Source organism: Oryzias latipes, chromosome 18, assembly GCF_053564925.1.
Source record: "Oryzias latipes strain Hd-rR chromosome 18, Olatipes_Hd-rR_3.1".
Taxonomy (NCBI): domain Eukaryota; kingdom Metazoa; phylum Chordata; class Actinopteri; order Beloniformes; family Adrianichthyidae; genus Oryzias; species Oryzias latipes.
Genome location: NC_136254.1, coordinates 17,708,574 through 17,725,941, shown reverse-complemented (window position 1 = coordinate 17,725,941; position 17,368 = coordinate 17,708,574). Strand labels below are relative to the sequence as shown.

General features: G+C 36.9%; 1 protein-coding gene and 1 long non-coding RNA gene across 3 annotated transcripts; both read right to left on the bottom strand.

The window, feature by feature from the left end:
• Window positions 1-2,572: 2,572 nt before the first annotated feature.
• LOC105356425 (uncharacterized) lies at window positions 2,573-5,150 on the bottom strand. The gene is made up of 3 exons (XR_910583.4): window positions 4,927-5,150; window positions 4,548-4,691; window positions 2,573-3,237 (listed from the first exon to the last, which is right to left on the bottom strand). It is a non-coding gene; the product is annotated as an uncharacterized LOC105356425 (long non-coding RNA).
• A 1,036-nt stretch (window positions 5,151-6,186) lies between these two features.
• Window positions 6,187-17,275, bottom strand: LOC101168495 (uncharacterized). 2 transcript variants are annotated; one of them, XM_011487554.4, is made up of 12 exons: window positions 17,110-17,275; window positions 16,884-17,018; window positions 14,364-14,463; window positions 14,166-14,275; window positions 13,889-13,959; window positions 12,450-12,572; window positions 10,330-10,425; window positions 10,102-10,233; window positions 9,899-10,027; window positions 9,763-9,803; window positions 7,760-7,797; window positions 6,187-7,678 (listed from the first exon to the last, which is right to left on the bottom strand). In XM_011487554.4, the coding sequence occupies exons 2-12, from the start codon at window positions 17,008-17,010 to the stop codon at window positions 6,651-6,653; spliced, it is 1,995 nt and encodes a 664-aa protein (XP_011485856.1). In that variant the 5' UTR covers window positions 17,011-17,018; window positions 17,110-17,275; the 3' UTR covers window positions 6,187-6,650. The 2 variants fall into 2 exon arrangements, with proteins under 2 accessions (XP_011485856.1, XP_011485857.1); XM_011487555.4 differs by having other exon boundaries at window positions 14,166-14,272; window positions 17,110-17,249.
• Window positions 17,276-17,368: the final 93 nt, after the last annotated feature.

Sequence of the window (17,368 nt, the reverse complement as noted above, 5' to 3'; positions counted from 1 at the left end):
TAATATTCTTTCTATTTTGATCCTTTTCAGCTGTCGTTTAAAATAATTTACACGATTGGGTCATTTAAAAATTACTTTGATTTGTTTAAAGAATACTAAAAAAAAACATGTGACAGTCTTATATGAAATATTAAGACGGTCCATACTCTTGTGTTTTTCGTCATTCTTTTTATCACCTTTACCTAAACCATCTGTACAAGATTCTCAACTTTGTTCTTCAGGAACTTCCATCATATGAATGACAGACTTGTGCTGGATTCCAAATTCGGACAGGAACTTGGAGTCTTCATCCAATGTCTTTTCTTTGAACTTCAGGTGCAGATTTTGGGTCTCTGTTAAAAAACAGACCAACAACAACGCAAGCAAAGAGTTTAAGCAAAAACATTATTTCATTCAAGTTAAGTACTTTTGAAACGGAATTCTACCAGTTATCCTTAAAAATGACGTAACATTTAGATGACCCATTCACATAAAATTGTATAAACATTTCTTTTCAACGTGGCCTTTTTCTGATGATGGAGAAAATATATAAAGAAAATTAAGATTAAAATAGCATTTCTGAATGTTCATTTTGTTCAAATCGTAAATCAGGAGCAGATAGCAGGCCACAAGCTCCCTGCTCCGCTCCATTCTGATTCATGTACTTGTAGACGACTAGATCCGTGAATGTCTTGGTTTTGTTTCTCGTCTGAGCTGGAATCTGGTTCAAAACTTTACGGAAGATTGGCTCCGATCTTGCTCATCATTTTTGTTGTGCCGCTAATATTAGGTTGGAGTGTGAGGGGCGGTAAGCTAGAGGGAGAAAGTATAAATTAGGAGGTCAGGAAGCAAGGCTGGGCTTACTTTGCACCAATGGTCCCGCCTAAAACTCAGAGATTAATTTCTTTAGAATTACTGCTGCTCTGCAGAAACTATTTGGTATTAACCTATTGTGGTGAAATGTCTCCAGTTTAAAGACAAATCAAGGGTATTACAAAAGGTTAATATTCTCAACAGAGATGTACAGTATATGAATGAAGACTTTTTAATAGCTGTAAGACAAAAAAGAAAGGAACTGATGCCCAAAATGAAAGCAGTGCACAAAAGAGAAGATATAGCATTCCTAAAGATATGACACATTGATTGTTCACCCTAGAACCTCAAACATTCTAGAAATGTTCAGGGTTGTGTACGTTTACAACAAAAACAGGAACAAGTGTGCAACATAAATGGTCATAAATATTATCTCTGTAAAATAACCTAATTTTCATAAAATCTCATAAAAACATTTTCTAATCTCAAAACTAAATAATCTGAAAATAGATTGCATTTCTAAAAAGTAATATACTAAATTACGTAATTAGAACAAGCAAAAAATGGTATTATAAAAAAAACATGAAATGAAAACATAAACAATATTAAATGAGCTTGGGACATCTGGAACTGCTTGATTAAACACGGCATTGGAAATAAAACATATCTTCAAACAGTAAAAATCAAAAATGAATGATGCACTACACAACTTGAATATTTTGTTGATGTTGTCCCAGATTTAGCCGCAGAAATACCAGAACAGGAAATTAATCCATATACAGACAAAATTGAAAGAATCCTCTTTTGATATTCCTTACAGCAACTAAATAAATATTGTTAAAAAAAACCAGCCTGTGACGAGACATTGTTGTGGTGGATAAAGAACAGAGGAAAGCCGTTGTGTTGGATGTGGCAGTAGCAGGCGAAAAATGGAAACATCAGGACTCAGAGAATAACTGGAGAAAGCCTGGAAAGTGAAGGTGACAGTGGTACCTGTGGTAATTGGAGCACTCGGGACGACCCCCAAGCTGGAGGAGTGGCTACAACAGAAAGACCTCAGACCTCTCAGTCCAGAAAAGTACTGTTGGCCTTGTGCTATCCTAGGCACTTTAACATTGGTAGTTGGGTCATCTAGACCCACTAGACAGTGCAACGAATCTTTTTTCTTCAATGATTTGTGATCTTCACTGGTGTCCATGGATTACATGAAATCTTTCCACCTTTATCATGGTAGGGAGAACACGTCAAAGTAAGGGTGGGGTCATCTAAGATAGCACAAGGGTTAATAGCACTCTTTTCTTGGTAATATCACATTTTTTACAGTGTTGAATTGGCTGTCACACTCTCTTGCAATAGTCTCAGCAAACATGTTAAATTGGATCAAAAGCAGGGAAAAATATATATTTGACACATCAGCATTTTTCTCAGAAAGAGGATTTCTAATTGGCATACTGACATGAAATATCCACCAGATGTTGCCATTTAAGCAAATATTGAAATTATACAAACAAATCAGGACATTTAAATACTGCATAGAAGTTATGTTGTAATACATAAAGAGAGAAGAAACAGAGAATAAGTATTGAACAAATGAAGATTAGATGGGGCCAAATATCAAATAAAGCCAGGAGATAAAATTTGTATAATTCCTTTATTTCCATATCAGTTCTTTTGTATAAATAGTTTGGAGTGAAGCACGCAGGAATCACTCAGGCAATATTCAATTTTAAAAAACAACAATCAATTCACATAAGTCCACAACTCTTTGGGGGGATTTAAATTTTTTTTTTTACTGTTATTAGTTAGCTATAGATGTGATCCTTTCACTCACAGTTTAAATATGGACAGTCACATTCAGTCCATTTTAACATTTGGCAAACTGTCGAAAATGTATAATCAATGTAACACTGAAAACTCTACCTGTAAAATGATGAAAAGATTGAAATTAAACATGGTCAAAGAATGTGCGAAAAAATCTGCAGTAGAAATTTGAGTAAGTATAATACTTTGGCTGTGTTTGAATCTTTCAGGTTTTTAGTCTGCAGCTACATCTGCAGAAACGGAACACTTTTTACTGTTAAAAAAACCCCAGAAACCTTAAAAATGACAATTAGAGAATGTTCCAGTTTCATGGTGTTTTTCTTAAACATAGTGGGTTTGCGAAAAAGCCTCCTCTAAATGTAAAATATTGGGTTAAGATCATTGAAAACTTCAAATAATGGCATAGAACTCCCCCGCCCCCATCTTGAAAATAAGTAAGCCGGTCCATACTATTTTTTCTTTTTTCATTCTTTTTATCACCAATTTTATTTTTGCTGGATTCATCCTCTGAACTTTCCGCTTCGCCAGGTCCTTGTGGGAAAATGTTTAAAGTGCCCATTTGCAGTTGCATTGACATGATCATACTTTTTGGGGTTGGTGTGTTATCTTTTTCCATCTCTTTACCTGTAAAAAAAATCAGACACATTATTTTTTATTTCTGTGGAAGATCAGACCAATAAAATACACAGACCAAACGAGAATCTAATCCAGATTTTTCCCAAATGAGTTGAAATCTGAAATTTAATGGATTTCATTTATAATGCAAATTCTGATCAGTGGAAGAGTACATTCATGTAGAAGTATATACTTTTTAAATGAACCAATCTGTCTTCCCTGTTTTCAGTCTTGCACAATAATGTCCATAAATACATATAGTTTAACGGTCAATCTTGAAGTCTTTGATATTGATCCTAGTTTTGGTTCCAAACCTCCGTCCCACGGACCCTCAGGTCACTTCGTACCGGGCCACAGACAGAAAAATATAGTGAATATTTATGCTAACTTAGATTATTTCCATTTTTTTTCTGATTCTGAAGGAAGTTTTGCTTTAAAAAACTACTAAATTCTGTTCACCACATCAGTCTATGACTAACTCTTGATCGCAAGTGGAGTTGTTACCCTTGATCACATGACTTCAAGCGGCTGCTTGGACCGCTAAGTTAAAGGCCCTAAGCTGAAAAGCAAATAAAAAAAACAGCAAATGTATTTGGAAAATTTCTTTTGGGAGAATTTTTATGATTATATTATGCTATTCTTAAGCCTTTTATAGTAAACAATATCCATGTATATAATAATATATTATTTTTGGCACACAGAAGAATGATTTTTATTAAATTAAATAGTAGTTATTTCCTGAGCTGCTTTGACTTGTTTTCTGAGGCTCCGCCTTCCGTTTTGTGTGGGTGCCGCCCATTTTGTGACGTTTTCCTAGAGGTGCCCTTGGGAGCGTGTCTGCATTTCGGCCATGAAAACAAACAACATCCAAATTTTTGCAAAGATGGATGTTCATAATGTCCACATTATGATATATAAACCGTTTTGCCGATTACCACTAGGTCCATGGAGAAAGTGGGTGTGGGTGTTAGCCTGGGGGCGGTGCTGGCAGCACAGACTCTTCCTGGAAGGGCCTGTTCTCACTCTGTGATGTCACAATGTTAGATCCCCACTAGTGTTCCTTGATTGGGAGGGGCTGGTGCTCAGAGAGCAGGTTTTTAGAGGAATACTTAGAAATGTGGCAATGGATCAAAATACTTTGGGGTTTCTTTTTGTGACGAATGAACATTATAATACACCTAAAAGCTCCCATTAAATGGACATTAAACCGGTCCATGGCCTGAAAAAGGTTGGAGATTACTGCCTTAGACTGCTTTGCTTTGTTGTGAGGAAATCTCATATCGTTCTGATGTGTGTTTTTTTGTTGTCATAGGTATAACCTTCATGAAATGCTGGACTTTCTCCTCCAGAAAAGTCCAGCAGCAGTCGGACGACAGACATGTGCTGGATTCCATATCCGGACAGCGGCTTAGAGTCTTCATCCAACATCTTATTTTCAAAGATCAGACCCACATTTTTGCTCCCTGTTGAAAAACAGAACACATACACATAAACAGAGTTTAACCAAATCCAAAGTTTCAATTTTAGGAGCTTTAAACTTGTGCTTTTTTAGACAAAAATAACGAAACATTTACGTAGTCCGTTCAGTAAGCATTTTACAAACACCCATTACATATTTTTATACTTCATAATGCGTCCTTTCTTCTCTTGACTTGAACCTCTCATTTTGCTCTCACTGCGTTTCTTGTCTCGGTTTACCTGCTTCTACGTATCGCCGGTATTCAGGTATCTGTTGAGCTATCTTCTCCTTCAGCTGCAGGACTGTCATTTTCTGCATCTCTTCATCACTTTCACACAGATCGACAATCCTCTGTTTTCCCAAAAAACTGCGATCAACAAACAGATGTATTTTTTCCATTTTCATTCGCTTTCTTTTTTTCGTCGAATGAGGACAAACAGCCTGAAAGCATGTTGGAGCGCATAAGGAGTTAACAGGAAGTTATTTCTACAATCTGTTATGTTAGAACTCTATTTAAACACCGTTAAGTTTTTTTTTCCAATAAAGTGCGAATGTAAAAAGAAGACACCGATTTCAGCAGCTTTTTCTTTTTATTTAGTCCAGCCATAGTTCCAAAATTTGTTTAGTTGATTTTAAAAACTGAATGCAAGAAATTTCTGGTTTTGTTTATTATCTACTTTTACATACATACTTTTCTTTGTATTTCAGCATTATTATTAAAAAATAATATTTATGATAAATACTGTTTACGTTACGTAACGTTTTACACTAATCTATAGGCATCACAGTTGTTCTTTCCTTGGTATTACCATTTTTAAAATGTAATTTCACATAGACTATTATATCCCTTGCAAAGCCTCAGCACACCTGTTGTAATTTGATCAAATACAAACACATATTATTTATAGTATTATTTAGATCCCAGAATCAACTATTAACTATAAAACATGATCACTATACTTTACTATATGTTGTATCAAAGTCTGGGGGAATGCATGGTGATAATATATCCTCTGTGATGCACCATTAAAAAAAACACAATCAGCAAAGATCACGAAAATCTCCCATTCTTTAAAATAAAAATACCATTAGCTGATCACAGTTGTTTTAAATAATCTTTAAAGCTCGTGTGCAAACACCTTTTGTCAACATAAAAGCAGCAGCTCATCCCAGGGTTCCAGTTCTTGGGTAAAACACCTAATTCCGAACAATTCCCAATTAGGACATAAATAGATTATTATAAAGGCTTCTGCTGAAAGTTTGTATGTATTGAAATAACAAAATAATCTAATAAATTATGTAAGACTCAACTTTCTTAATCTTATATTGCGTTTATATTTTTACATGCAGGTTTATGTTGTTTGACCAACAAATTTAGGAATTATCAGGTTACAGATGACCAACACATCTTTGAAGTTTTTGTCTCAGCTACAAGTTAATGACAGTTATCTTGCTATTAGAAAGCACTTAAGTAAAACAGACAAACAAACAAACACACGTCTGTCATGTATGTTTATTTTTAATGCAATCAAAGAACATACCATTTTATGGAAACCAGAGAAATCTGTCAAAGTACTTTCAAATAAAACAGAAGAGAATAACTGAACAAAAATATGGGATGTGTTTGCAGAGATCTCCCATCATCCCTTTGTGTCAATGACACAAAAAAGTAATGTAACAAAACTTAGAATTTATTGAATTTCAGTAACAGCCCAAAGTCATATCACCCTAAAATATATAACATTTATAGACACGTTTAAATTGTTTTCTGCTTTTCTTCCACTTTGAGAGGCTTTCCGTTGTTAGAACCATCATGACCTTTTAGGAACTATATCCCACGAGTATTTAACATACATTTACATAACTCTTCCCTGGCCTTGTGTGTTTGCTTTTTTTGTTCACAAATATCTATTTAAAAATTTCTTGTTGTTATTTTTCTGGGGATTTTTTTTTGGACAACATTTCATTGATTATGTCCATGGTATGTTTTGATGCTGTTGTAGAGGGTTTCCTCTATAACTTTTACTATGATCTTTTTACCAACAATAGAAATGACCTGCTCCTCTTCCTCCAACACCAAAACATTCATCTGCTTTGGGCTCGGTCTTCCATCAGCAACTTCCTGAAATCCACTTCCTGCTTGAAAACCTTCTAGTTCTGATTTTTCCAATCTCTCATCTGTTTGATTTTCTGCTTTTCCGCTCTGCTGTAATCCTGGATGTTTTCCATTCTCCAGGTTTACAGATGGATTTTTTTTATTTCTAATTTTTTTTTTTTGGTCTGGGTTGGTCAGATCATCAGGTAATTTCCTCTTGTTCAGGATCTCAACAGGCTTTGACATAAAAAATGTAGTCGCCTGAGAAGGTCTGACTTTGGGATCTTCATCTTCTTGAGCTCTTCCCTCTTCTTCCTGCAGAGGGTCTAAAGACAAGACACCGCTGGTTGATCTTTCACATCTCTGATCACCTTCTGCAAACTGTCTGTCCTGAACTCCAGGGTTTCTTGTTTCAGTTGTTCTATAACCTGAAACCCCTTCGTCTCCTTCCTCTAGCATATCTGTCTTCATTCGTTTATCATTCACTTCTCCATCAAAATCTGCAGGTTTAGCAGCATCTCTCTCCTCATTTAGCCTGATACTGGGATGTTCAGCCCTGTTCACGTTTCTGAATCCTTCACCCTCACTTTGATCTGAATGCTGCTGCAGATTTTCTGCCTGGACCTTCTCCCTTTTCTCTTTTTCTACATCAGTTCTCCTCAAACCATCTTCTTTACAAACATAATCATTCAGCTTTGGTTCAGTCATGTAATTATCAGAAATTTCAATCTCATCTAAACCAACTGGTTCATTTTTTGCTGAGTTTTGGGCTTTAAGTGAAACTCCAGGAGGGAGAAGCTTCTCCTTATCGGCACTGTGTGCTCGCTTTTCAGCTCCAGGATCCTCACTGATGGCTGATGAAAAACCCCCATTTGATGTCAGAGAGTTTTCAATGTCTGAATGGAAAAAAAAACAACAACAAGAAATTCAGGAAGTGGGAATAAAAAAGCAAGAGCAATTCAACGTCTGATACTTACCTTTCTTTCTATAAAACAAAAGATATGCACTTTTGGATCTGGACAGAGAAACAAAACATCAGTGTTTTAATCAAATCTAAAATATTAACTTTTTTTTAAGAAAGATAAAAGACATTTTGGACTTGCAATTGTTAGTTTTGGACACTGATAAAAGATTTATTTATACAAACTTAAGAAAATTGTGTGTGTGTGACTAAAAATAGCTGGACGCTGCTGTTGATACAACAAACACGCTGCAAAAACAGGCCCTCTTAGAATTAGGACAATTACCCCAATGGCAGATGTTCTTTAGAGGAGCATAAAACATCTGTTGATGGGGTAAGAAAAATAGTCTTACCAAGAATTCTTATTTTTAAGAAAAAATCCAGTCTCTGAGACGCTTTCTTAAACTAAGATATTTTCTCTATTAAAAAACCTTGCAAGGCAGAAAATGAGACAATTTTTTACTTTCTCATGATTCTGTTAATGCAGTTGCTCGTCTTTCAAAAGGGATCGTACTCATATTCCACACATTTTAAATAGTCTTCCTTTCTTCTGCCAGGGTTTTAGGAAGGCAGTTTTCCTAAACTACATTTATTTAAAAAATATACATCGTTTTTATAGATCTTAAAGTTTTACATTGATGAATGTGAGGCTTTGCTGCAAGACAGACATTCATTCATTGCTTTTATGCATGTTGCTAAACTATGAATAAACAAAGTTTATAACTGTTACTGACATGTTCTAACACATTTTTAGGAGCATTGTAAATTTTCTTTTTTGCTTTACACCTCTTCTTCTAGGAAGGTAACTTGCACTCTAAATTCTAACAAAGCATGTTAAAAACTTAATTTTTGGTTTTAAAGTTTGTTCTATTTTGGCTGTTCTTAATTCAAACAGTGTTTAAAATTTAAATATAAAGTGTAGAAAGTTCATAGTCATTTGTGAATGCAGCTCTGAGTTTCTGTGTGCACATTAGTTTTAGTCCTCTTTTAGTACAGCTTGTACTGATGCACAGAGCATCCTTTTTTTCATTAAAGAGCGGCTGGGAAAAAGTGGCCCCAGTTATGTGCTGTTGTCAAAGTGTCTGAGCTTTGTTGAAAGAGTATCACAGTAAAACAAGGTCTTCTTGTCTTTTTTTCTTTAGTCAAACATGCAGCAACCTATAAGTGCATTACTTCACATGAGAAGTATGTTTGACATCATGGATCAGTGCTGCAGAAGCAGGTTTGACAGGATAGGGTCTCAGCCAGGATTTACTTCTCTATACAGATGTGTTGGAGCTTAAAGTAAACAGGCACACAATGACGCAACTGTTTAAAAAGAAAAAAAAGCACAAGATAGCAGCAAAAACATCTCTGTGTTAGTGGGATTTTAGTTAAATGTATTAAAGGATCTATATCATGCAAAATCAACTTTTTGAGCTTTTAATTGTATTATAATGTTCATTCCTCACTGTTAACAACCCCAAAGCTGTATTTTGATCCATTCCTCGGAAAACCTGCGCTCTGAGCAGCATCCCCTCCTAATCCATGAAACGAGTGGGTTGTCACATTGTGATGTCGATAAGTGAGGATCAGCCCCTTCCAGGAAGAGTCTGTGCTGCCAGCACCGCCCACAGGCTAACACACACGCCCACTTTCTCCACAGAGCTAGCAGTAATCGGCTAAAACGCTTTTATTTTATATGAACACAATTTGTACATCCATTTTTTTGCAAATCTTTATATGTTGTTTGTTTTCATGGGTGAAACTAAAACACGCTGCAGAGGCCGACTCTATGATGACGTCATGAAATAGGCGGCACCCACAAGGAGCCAAAAGGCGGAGCCTCAGAGATTAATCGTCTCACTTCCAGGTATGAAAAGAGCTAAAAAAAATGACTAACACTGCATATTATCATATATGTGGATATAGTTTACACTGAAAGGCTTAAGAAAAGCATGATATAGGCCCTTTAAAATGCTAAAATTCCTTTAAAAAGACAAATAAAAAGCAATAAAAATGTTACTAGAAAATACTTACTTCTCTGTGTCACCATTTTTTGATAATTTACAGCATCCAAGCTAACATAAGGAAAAGGCAGAGTAGCACATTAATTTCTTAACTTAAAAATAATGTCATTTACTGAAAACCTTTGCTCCACAGTGACTGAGCTTACAGCTGTGACTGAGTTATCGTTGAACTGGTACCATCCACTGTCTGGCTGAGACCGGATTCTTGAGCTGTAGTGTCCACTTCTCAGATCCCCGAAATGGTCGATAACAGCGTACAGCTCATATGTCTGATTCTGAACAACAACAAATGTGGGGAAATCAGTAAGAAGAGTACTGATGATCCTGACCATTTTTAACAGTCTTTTACCTCTGGAATCTTCATGGAGAATGGCACTTCCACAGGAAGGTTGACTTTGATGTACGTCATGTAATTGTAGCAGAAAATAAACCTCTTCAGCAGCAGAATCAAAACATCTGGATGATGTTTTACTACTGATACCTGGATAAAAAACAAAATCAAAGATTTGTTTTGAATTTTTGACTATTTTTAGAAAAAGGAATTTAAAAACCACAAATATGTTTATTTGTAACTCACACTTGTAGCATCTGATTTTTTGTCACACTTTTCACAGTAGATCTGATTTTCTCCACTGAAAGAGGAAATTCTGAAAAATTTCTCGATGTTGCCGTCCTGAAGAACAATGAAATCAGGAAACATCAAATTACACATACAAGAACAACAGAAATTGAGACAATTAGAGAAAAACAGGCCAATAAAGTGATATTTTAAAAATAAGCATAACATTTTTTTATATATGTTTAGAAATCTTGTCTGGATTTTCAATCTAATGGCCAATTGTCTGTCATGGAACAGCAAAGTCTCTTGCTGAAGTCGGTCTTTTCTTGATAGAACATAAGTTTGATGATTTCTTCTTTGATCCCACTGCATTTAGTCCAGTCTGATGCTGGACTTTTACCAACTTTGTTCCTTTGTTTTAAAAAAAAAAAAAAAATCACATTTGGATAGGGCTGCAGGATATGAGAATGTCTCACGATTTGCAATATTAGTGATCAATATTGAAATGATGATATAACTTGCCATACATGAACAAACAGCAAAACAATCAAAAACATAATTTCCATTTCACTGCAATAGTTTAATTTAAATAGGTATCAACAACTTAAATTACACTCCAAATGACCCTCGTCTACATAGGAGGCGAGCATCTAGCACAGGGGTCAGGAACCCATGGCTCGCGAGCCACATCTGGCTCTGTTAATGGCCACGTCTGGCTCGCAGAGAAATCCTTAATTACAAAAAAAATTAATTAAAAAAAGTTTCTTTAGACCAGTCCTTTTCGGAGGCATTGTGATGACAGTTTATAACAGCCTGAAACTTGTGATTTGCCGTCTCGGCAGATGAGCGCTGAACTCTGGAACTTAGAACGTAACCCAACAGCCACCCAGTTCAACTAAGTCCGCTACAATAACAATGTTATTAAAAAGAATCCACAGACTTATTGTACTTTAAAAGTGTTGAAATTACATAAAATGTACACAATCACTCGTATTTTTAGTTTTAAACATTTCGTATGGCTCTTAAGAAATGACATTTAAAAATATGTGGCGTTCATGGCTCTCTCGGCCAAAAAGGTTCCAAACCCCTGATCTAGCATAAAAGGAATCCATCTGATTGGTCAAATGCATAAAGGGATTTATTTGACTAGGTAAATGGTAAATGGCGTATACTTGTAAAGTGCTTTTCTACCTTTCTTAAAGGCCCAAAGCGCTTTACAGTCACAGTCTTATTCACCCACTCACACACACACGTTCACACACTGATGGCTTCACCAGAGGCAGGGTGGGGTTTGGAGTTTTGCCCAAGGACACTTTGAGGTGGGAATCGAATCTTCAATAGCCTGATCTGAGGTCGACCGCCCTACTGCTGCACCAAAGTAGCCCCCTTGGCAGCCTAAATAAGATTGCTTTTTGCACATTTAAGTTAAACGCTCATTGCAGTGTTCGCCGTCATTTGCGATATACGTTTTGCACAGCTTGATATCGCGATAACAACACATTTGCCATTTATTGTGCAGGCCTACATCAGGATTCATATCAGGTGGCACTTTAACTGATCCTCTCATGATGCATGGAAATGGTTATGGATGCATCAGTAAGATGCATTAAAATGGTTAAGCATCTTTTTAATGCATGGAAATACTTTGAATTGTAGGGTCTGGTGGAAAATCAATTGGGGGAATTTCAGCTTCCAAAGTTAACTTAGTTTAAAAAAGACCCATACTAGATGCAATAAGCAGAAAAAGTGAGGACTGCTTTGGAGAAAACTCAAGGCGGGATGAACTTACTCGTAGTTTAATGTTTTACAAGATTTTTATTATCTACAATAAAACTCCTAACATTAGTGTTTGTTTGGTGAGTCCAGAGAAGGATGTTTCAGCTTTCCTACAGCTTCACTGCCAGTAAACAGAGTTGGATGAGGCAAGACATAAAATAAGATTATGAATAAAGTCCAGTCAAATAGAAAGACAAAGGTTCTAAAAGCGACACATCTTTCTGTTTTACATCCTGCTGCTGACACAACACATGCATGTTGATCTGAATTACCAAAAATCTGACCCAACAAATGTATCGTAAGAAGGTTTGGATGCATAATAGCAGAGAAAAGATGATGTTGAAATGTTCTCAGAAGCTCACCACACTGTTGTCACTCCCAGAATTGACCAGTGACAGTGGAAGAAGCCAGAATGGTACATCTGTGTCATACTGTTTTTGACATGACAGACATGTGGTTCTCTCTGTCATCTGCCCATGAAAGATCTGAAAACACGAAAGCACAAGAGTACTTCACATTACTTTCAATTTCATGCAACTCATATCTTATTCATCCAGGTTTCTTTGACTTTCTTCTTTGTCTTTCACTTGATCCATTTAGGAGTGGCTACACTGAATCATCCACAGATTCTTTTTAGAATTCTGATTATATTTATAAGCATAGCATGGCTTTGATCTACAGAGACATACATCAAGTGCAAATCAAAGTCTCACTCTGATTACCTTTTGATCAATTTTAAAAGCGTTTCCTGTGGACTTTTAATTGCGATTATGTTGTTTTAAATTAAAAATAAAAGAAGCCTATGTTGTTTTCTAGGTCATAGTTTTTGCAGTGGTTCATTAGAAATGCTCCTCTGTGTTGTGACTGGAGAACGCAGCCCCTAATTCCCCACATCCATATGTTTACATGCTCTTCCACGAGCCCACACCCCCTCCAACCCCAACCTAACATTAGCAGTACGACCAGCCCACCACCTCCCAGGAGTTCTGAGCACCCCACCAACCCCAACCTCAGGCACGAACCATGGCCCCCAAAGGGAGACCTGTCTCACGCTCCAGGCAGCCACCCACCCTGTGGGAAGTCCAGTAGAGAGCAAGGCAGGGGCCACTCCCCCCTCGCAAGAGGAGGTCGCCCAAGTAAAGAGGGGGTCCCCAGATGAGCGGGGTAAACAAGGTCGACCAGGCTCCCTCACTGTTGGAATTTTGGAGAGGCCCAGCACTTAGAGGCAAGAACCAGAACCACAGGGTAACGGACACCCCCAGGGTCAGATGTGATGTGATCTCTCTTTGCATGGAGAAAGCCAGCACTTAAGGGACACCCCCCTCACCTTCCTTGTGCTGTGTGTAGTAGCAGGTGTTGTTAAAATTGGCGAGTAGGGCAGTGCGAGGGGATCGCCTGTTTGTTGTCCAAGCACCCTCCCACCAAGAGGCCCTACATGTGTAAAGAGGAGTTAAAACCGAGAGGGGAGGGGCCCGGAACAGCGGCAAAAGACTACTGGGAACGTTTTTGGAATACATAAAAATATTAGTTGGAGTCAGACTTTAAGAAATAAAATGATATAAAATGATGGATTTTGATGTCCAAAACAGTCGCCATGGATCATTTATGTTGTTTTCATGAAACTGATGTGAATTATTTGACTATTAAAAAAAAATCAAGACATGAACTGGTTAGCATTTTTGGTTTGAAAACTGCCAGTGAGTTGAATTTCATTAACAGCCAGCCGGTGTGATTGTAAATGATCAGACACAAAGAAGAACTGATGTAAGATTTTCTGCTTAGAGGACAGTAAAGCTTTTACCTTTGCTGCATCGGGACTGGTCATCCTTAAAATCTTCTGACAGTACTCTGCTGCGTCTTGCTGTTCGTACACTGGGAGAAGGAACAAGACATTTCACTTGTATTCCGACATCTTAAAGGTTAAAATCAAAGATTTCTTTCGTTACGAATCCGTTAAAAACTAGGAGCTCTGACTGATATTTTATGAGGCAGACAAACAAAAACTCCTGACATTTTAACAATAAACGTAAACTTAATTTTTTTTAAAGTGCACAGTTATAATTATGGATGATGTGTACCTCTTTCTATTCCAAGAGCTTGGATTATGCTGGATGAGTCTGAGGTTTGTGTCAATAGATTTTTGAACAGATCTTTAAGGTGATGATCAATAAACTCAGACTTGGAACTGCTGTAGACAAACAGCAGGAATGAGTGATCCACATCCAAACTGCAAACTTTAACAGGTATCTTCATAAATAAATCAGAAAATAACAGACCTGTTCACAGCTTCCCTGAAGTCCTCAGTCATAAACAGAACCTGCAGAACACTGTTCAGGTAACAGGTTGCTCCATGGTTCTTCAAGCCATGGTATCTGACTGCAGGAGTAACAATAATGCATTCAAACTGACAATCTGTTTCCTTATGGAACAATTTTATAACCTGGGAAGTGGGTTGTTATGACTTACAATTTGTCAGTTACATTTACTTTAATCATTTTTCTGCAAAAATTCTAATCAGGAGAAGTTTTTGTGTAGGTTCTGGGCTTTTTTTTGTTCCATTTTTTGAAGAAATGCACTATGATAAGTTATCAGTACCAGGGATTAAATGCATGTAAGGATTTGCATTGACTAAAATAAATGTTTTTGCCGATAGGATTCAGTTTGACTCCAGCCTCAACATCAACTTCCCTGCAGCAATATTTTTGAAATCTTTTCAAAGAAAAACTTAATGTATCGAATATTGGAAAGCAGCTGTGATGCATGGGGAGGTCAAAAACATATTTAGGACCAGAAATTTAGAGTAGGCCTGAAAGTTATTTGGGGTTATATAAGAGATTAAAATAAAATTTAAAGTATCTGTAAACACCCATTTAACCCTATAATAATTTGTATCATATCTGATGTGCATTTTTGAGACCCGTATCCCATCAAACTTTCCTTAAGAACCAACATGTGCAATTTGCAACATGTTTTCTGCCCTGCAGTTCATCATCATCCCACTAGGGGCAGTAGAAGGGCTTTTCCTGCTCATTTAACACCTGTGCTATCTTAGATCAGTGTTTTTCAACCTTTTTTGAGCCACGGCGCACTTTAACTCTGACAAAAATCCCGCGGCACACCAGCATCCCAAAAAAAAAAGCAGAAATTCATGGTCTGTATTGATCGACAGCCCCCCCCCCCCGCGCGCATCTCAGGTGGATTTTTGTGATAATTGTGGCAGAAAAAGCAGGAAGTTGCGGCTGTTTTTTCTAAGAGATGAACCACCAGCTAAAGACGAGCTCTAGCTGGTATTTTTGTTAGAACTGAGCGACTTTATCAGCAGAATTAAGAACAAGGAAGTGAAGACTATAACCACTTCTGATTGGTCAGACTGATAACATGTGATCAAGTCTTCAAGAATGATTGGCGGAGACAGTTAAAGGGGCGGGACTTTTCCTGACACAGTTATAGCTGCAGCTAAATCGCGGTACCGTGATTCTTATCAAAATGTCTTTAATAGAATTAAATAAACACAAAGAAAAAGTAATTTTAAGATCTTTTATATTCCTAACTACTCAGTGTTTTATCAGGGCCTGTTTGGATGAACAAAGAGCTGATTTCCTGGAGATGGAAAATGTTTTTAGATCAGTTAATGAGGGCAATTTCTCCACGGCGCACTTGACCATCTCCCACGGCACACTAGTGTGCCGCGGCACACTGGTTGAAAAACACTGTCTTAGATGACCCCACCCTTACATTGACGTGTTCTCCCTACCATGACAAAGGTGGATAAAGGTGGAAAGATTTCATGTAATCCATGGACACCAGTGAAGATCACAAATCATTGAAGAAAAAAGGTTCAGAGCACTGTCTAGTGGGTCTAGATGACCCAACTCCCAATGTTAAAGTGCCTACGATAGCACAAGGGTTACAAAAAGCTTCCTTGAAACAAAGAACAATTTTTTGCAGAAAAATGTTTTGCTAATTTTCAAAACTTTATGGTGAAAATAAATTATCTAATGTTTTTCATTTTGTAGAAAAGACTACTTGTTGTATTGAAAGAATGACAAACTTGTTGACAGTTAAGTCTTTAAAATACAGTTCCACCCTGTTAAAATTGTGAGGATCAAATTTAAGACAGTGGGTAAATAAAGGCATTTTTTTCTCCTGAACACTCATGTCAATACTTTTGCGTCTTAAACAAACAGTGTTGTGAGGACAAACAAATAACCCACTGCTGATTTGATCAATGTCTCATAAAAAATGACATTGCAGTTTGTTTTGTTTTGTTTGCGAAACATTTGAATTTGAATCCCTTTGTGTAGTTGGGCATACAAAATAAAGATGTGGGCATTACACGCAATATCATAAATAAATCAGGGAAAACCATAGCTGCTTAAAGGGGCTATAAATAAAACTCATTTCCTATTTAGCCAATTCGAAATTTTGCACCTAATTTTGATTTTTGTTTCGTTTGTTATCTCAAAAGCTTTGGATAAAAAGTTCGTTTGTTCCGTTTTCTTGTTTTAACCTGTCAGTTCCTTTCATGGTTTTACTTAAACGCTCCTCTTCACTTACAGAACACATACTATATAAAATATAAAGACTTTGTGAACCTCTGACATTCACTTCCCACAGATGCATTTCTTCAAGTCTCTGCGCAGAAGTTTTAGCCGTACTTTGAATGTGAAGTGAATAAACGCAACGAAACAGACATTTCAATTATGTGCCAATCGGTTAAACATTAATACAAACAAACATCTCCATAAAAAAGCAGAGTTTTAAGAAAAAGAAGTTGAATTTTCTGCATTTCTCACATGGATTGATTGCAGACAAAGCCTCGGGGAATGTTTTGCAGATTCTGCTCATGTTCAGTTTGCTCAGGCAGCAGCGACAGAAGAATAAAAAGATAGAAACAAACAGGAACAGGTGTAAATCCACCATCAGCTGAACTGGAAAAGAGTTTAAAAGCAAAACACGGAATGAGCCAAAAAAAAAAAACTAAAGATTTTAACTTGTTTAAATAAATTAATCAGACCTTACCATTGATAAAATACCTTAAAAGAAATCGGTCGACAGCAATCACGCACCGATGTAGATGAATAAATCCCCCAAAAATGTTCAGAGATTTTCTCTTTCGTTTTTTGACTCAACCAGTGCTGCATTCACGTGCAGTGGTAAAGCTCAGCTTTCCGCGCGTAATGAAGAAGACAAGCGGGGTGTGACCACGAACTGTATGCTCTCTTACAGTCAGTGGGCGTGACTCATTACTCTCAATGTTTTCAAGAGACGCACAAACTCA

Bases quoted from the DNA above. Each gene is read 5' to 3' on its own strand.
- LOC101168495 (XM_011487554.4), bottom strand. From the start codon at position 17,010: ATGGTGGATTTACACCTGTTCCTGTTTGTTTCTATCTTTTTATTCTTC. The intron at 9,804-9,898 runs GTAAGCTCAGTC...TCCTTATGTTAG, and splicing joins ACGATAACTCAGTCACAGCT to CTTGGATGCTGTAAATTATC. The intron at 7,679-7,759 runs GTAAGTATCAGA...TTTTCCATTCAG, and splicing joins TTTGTTTTATAGAAAGAAAG to ACATTGAAAACTCTCTGACA.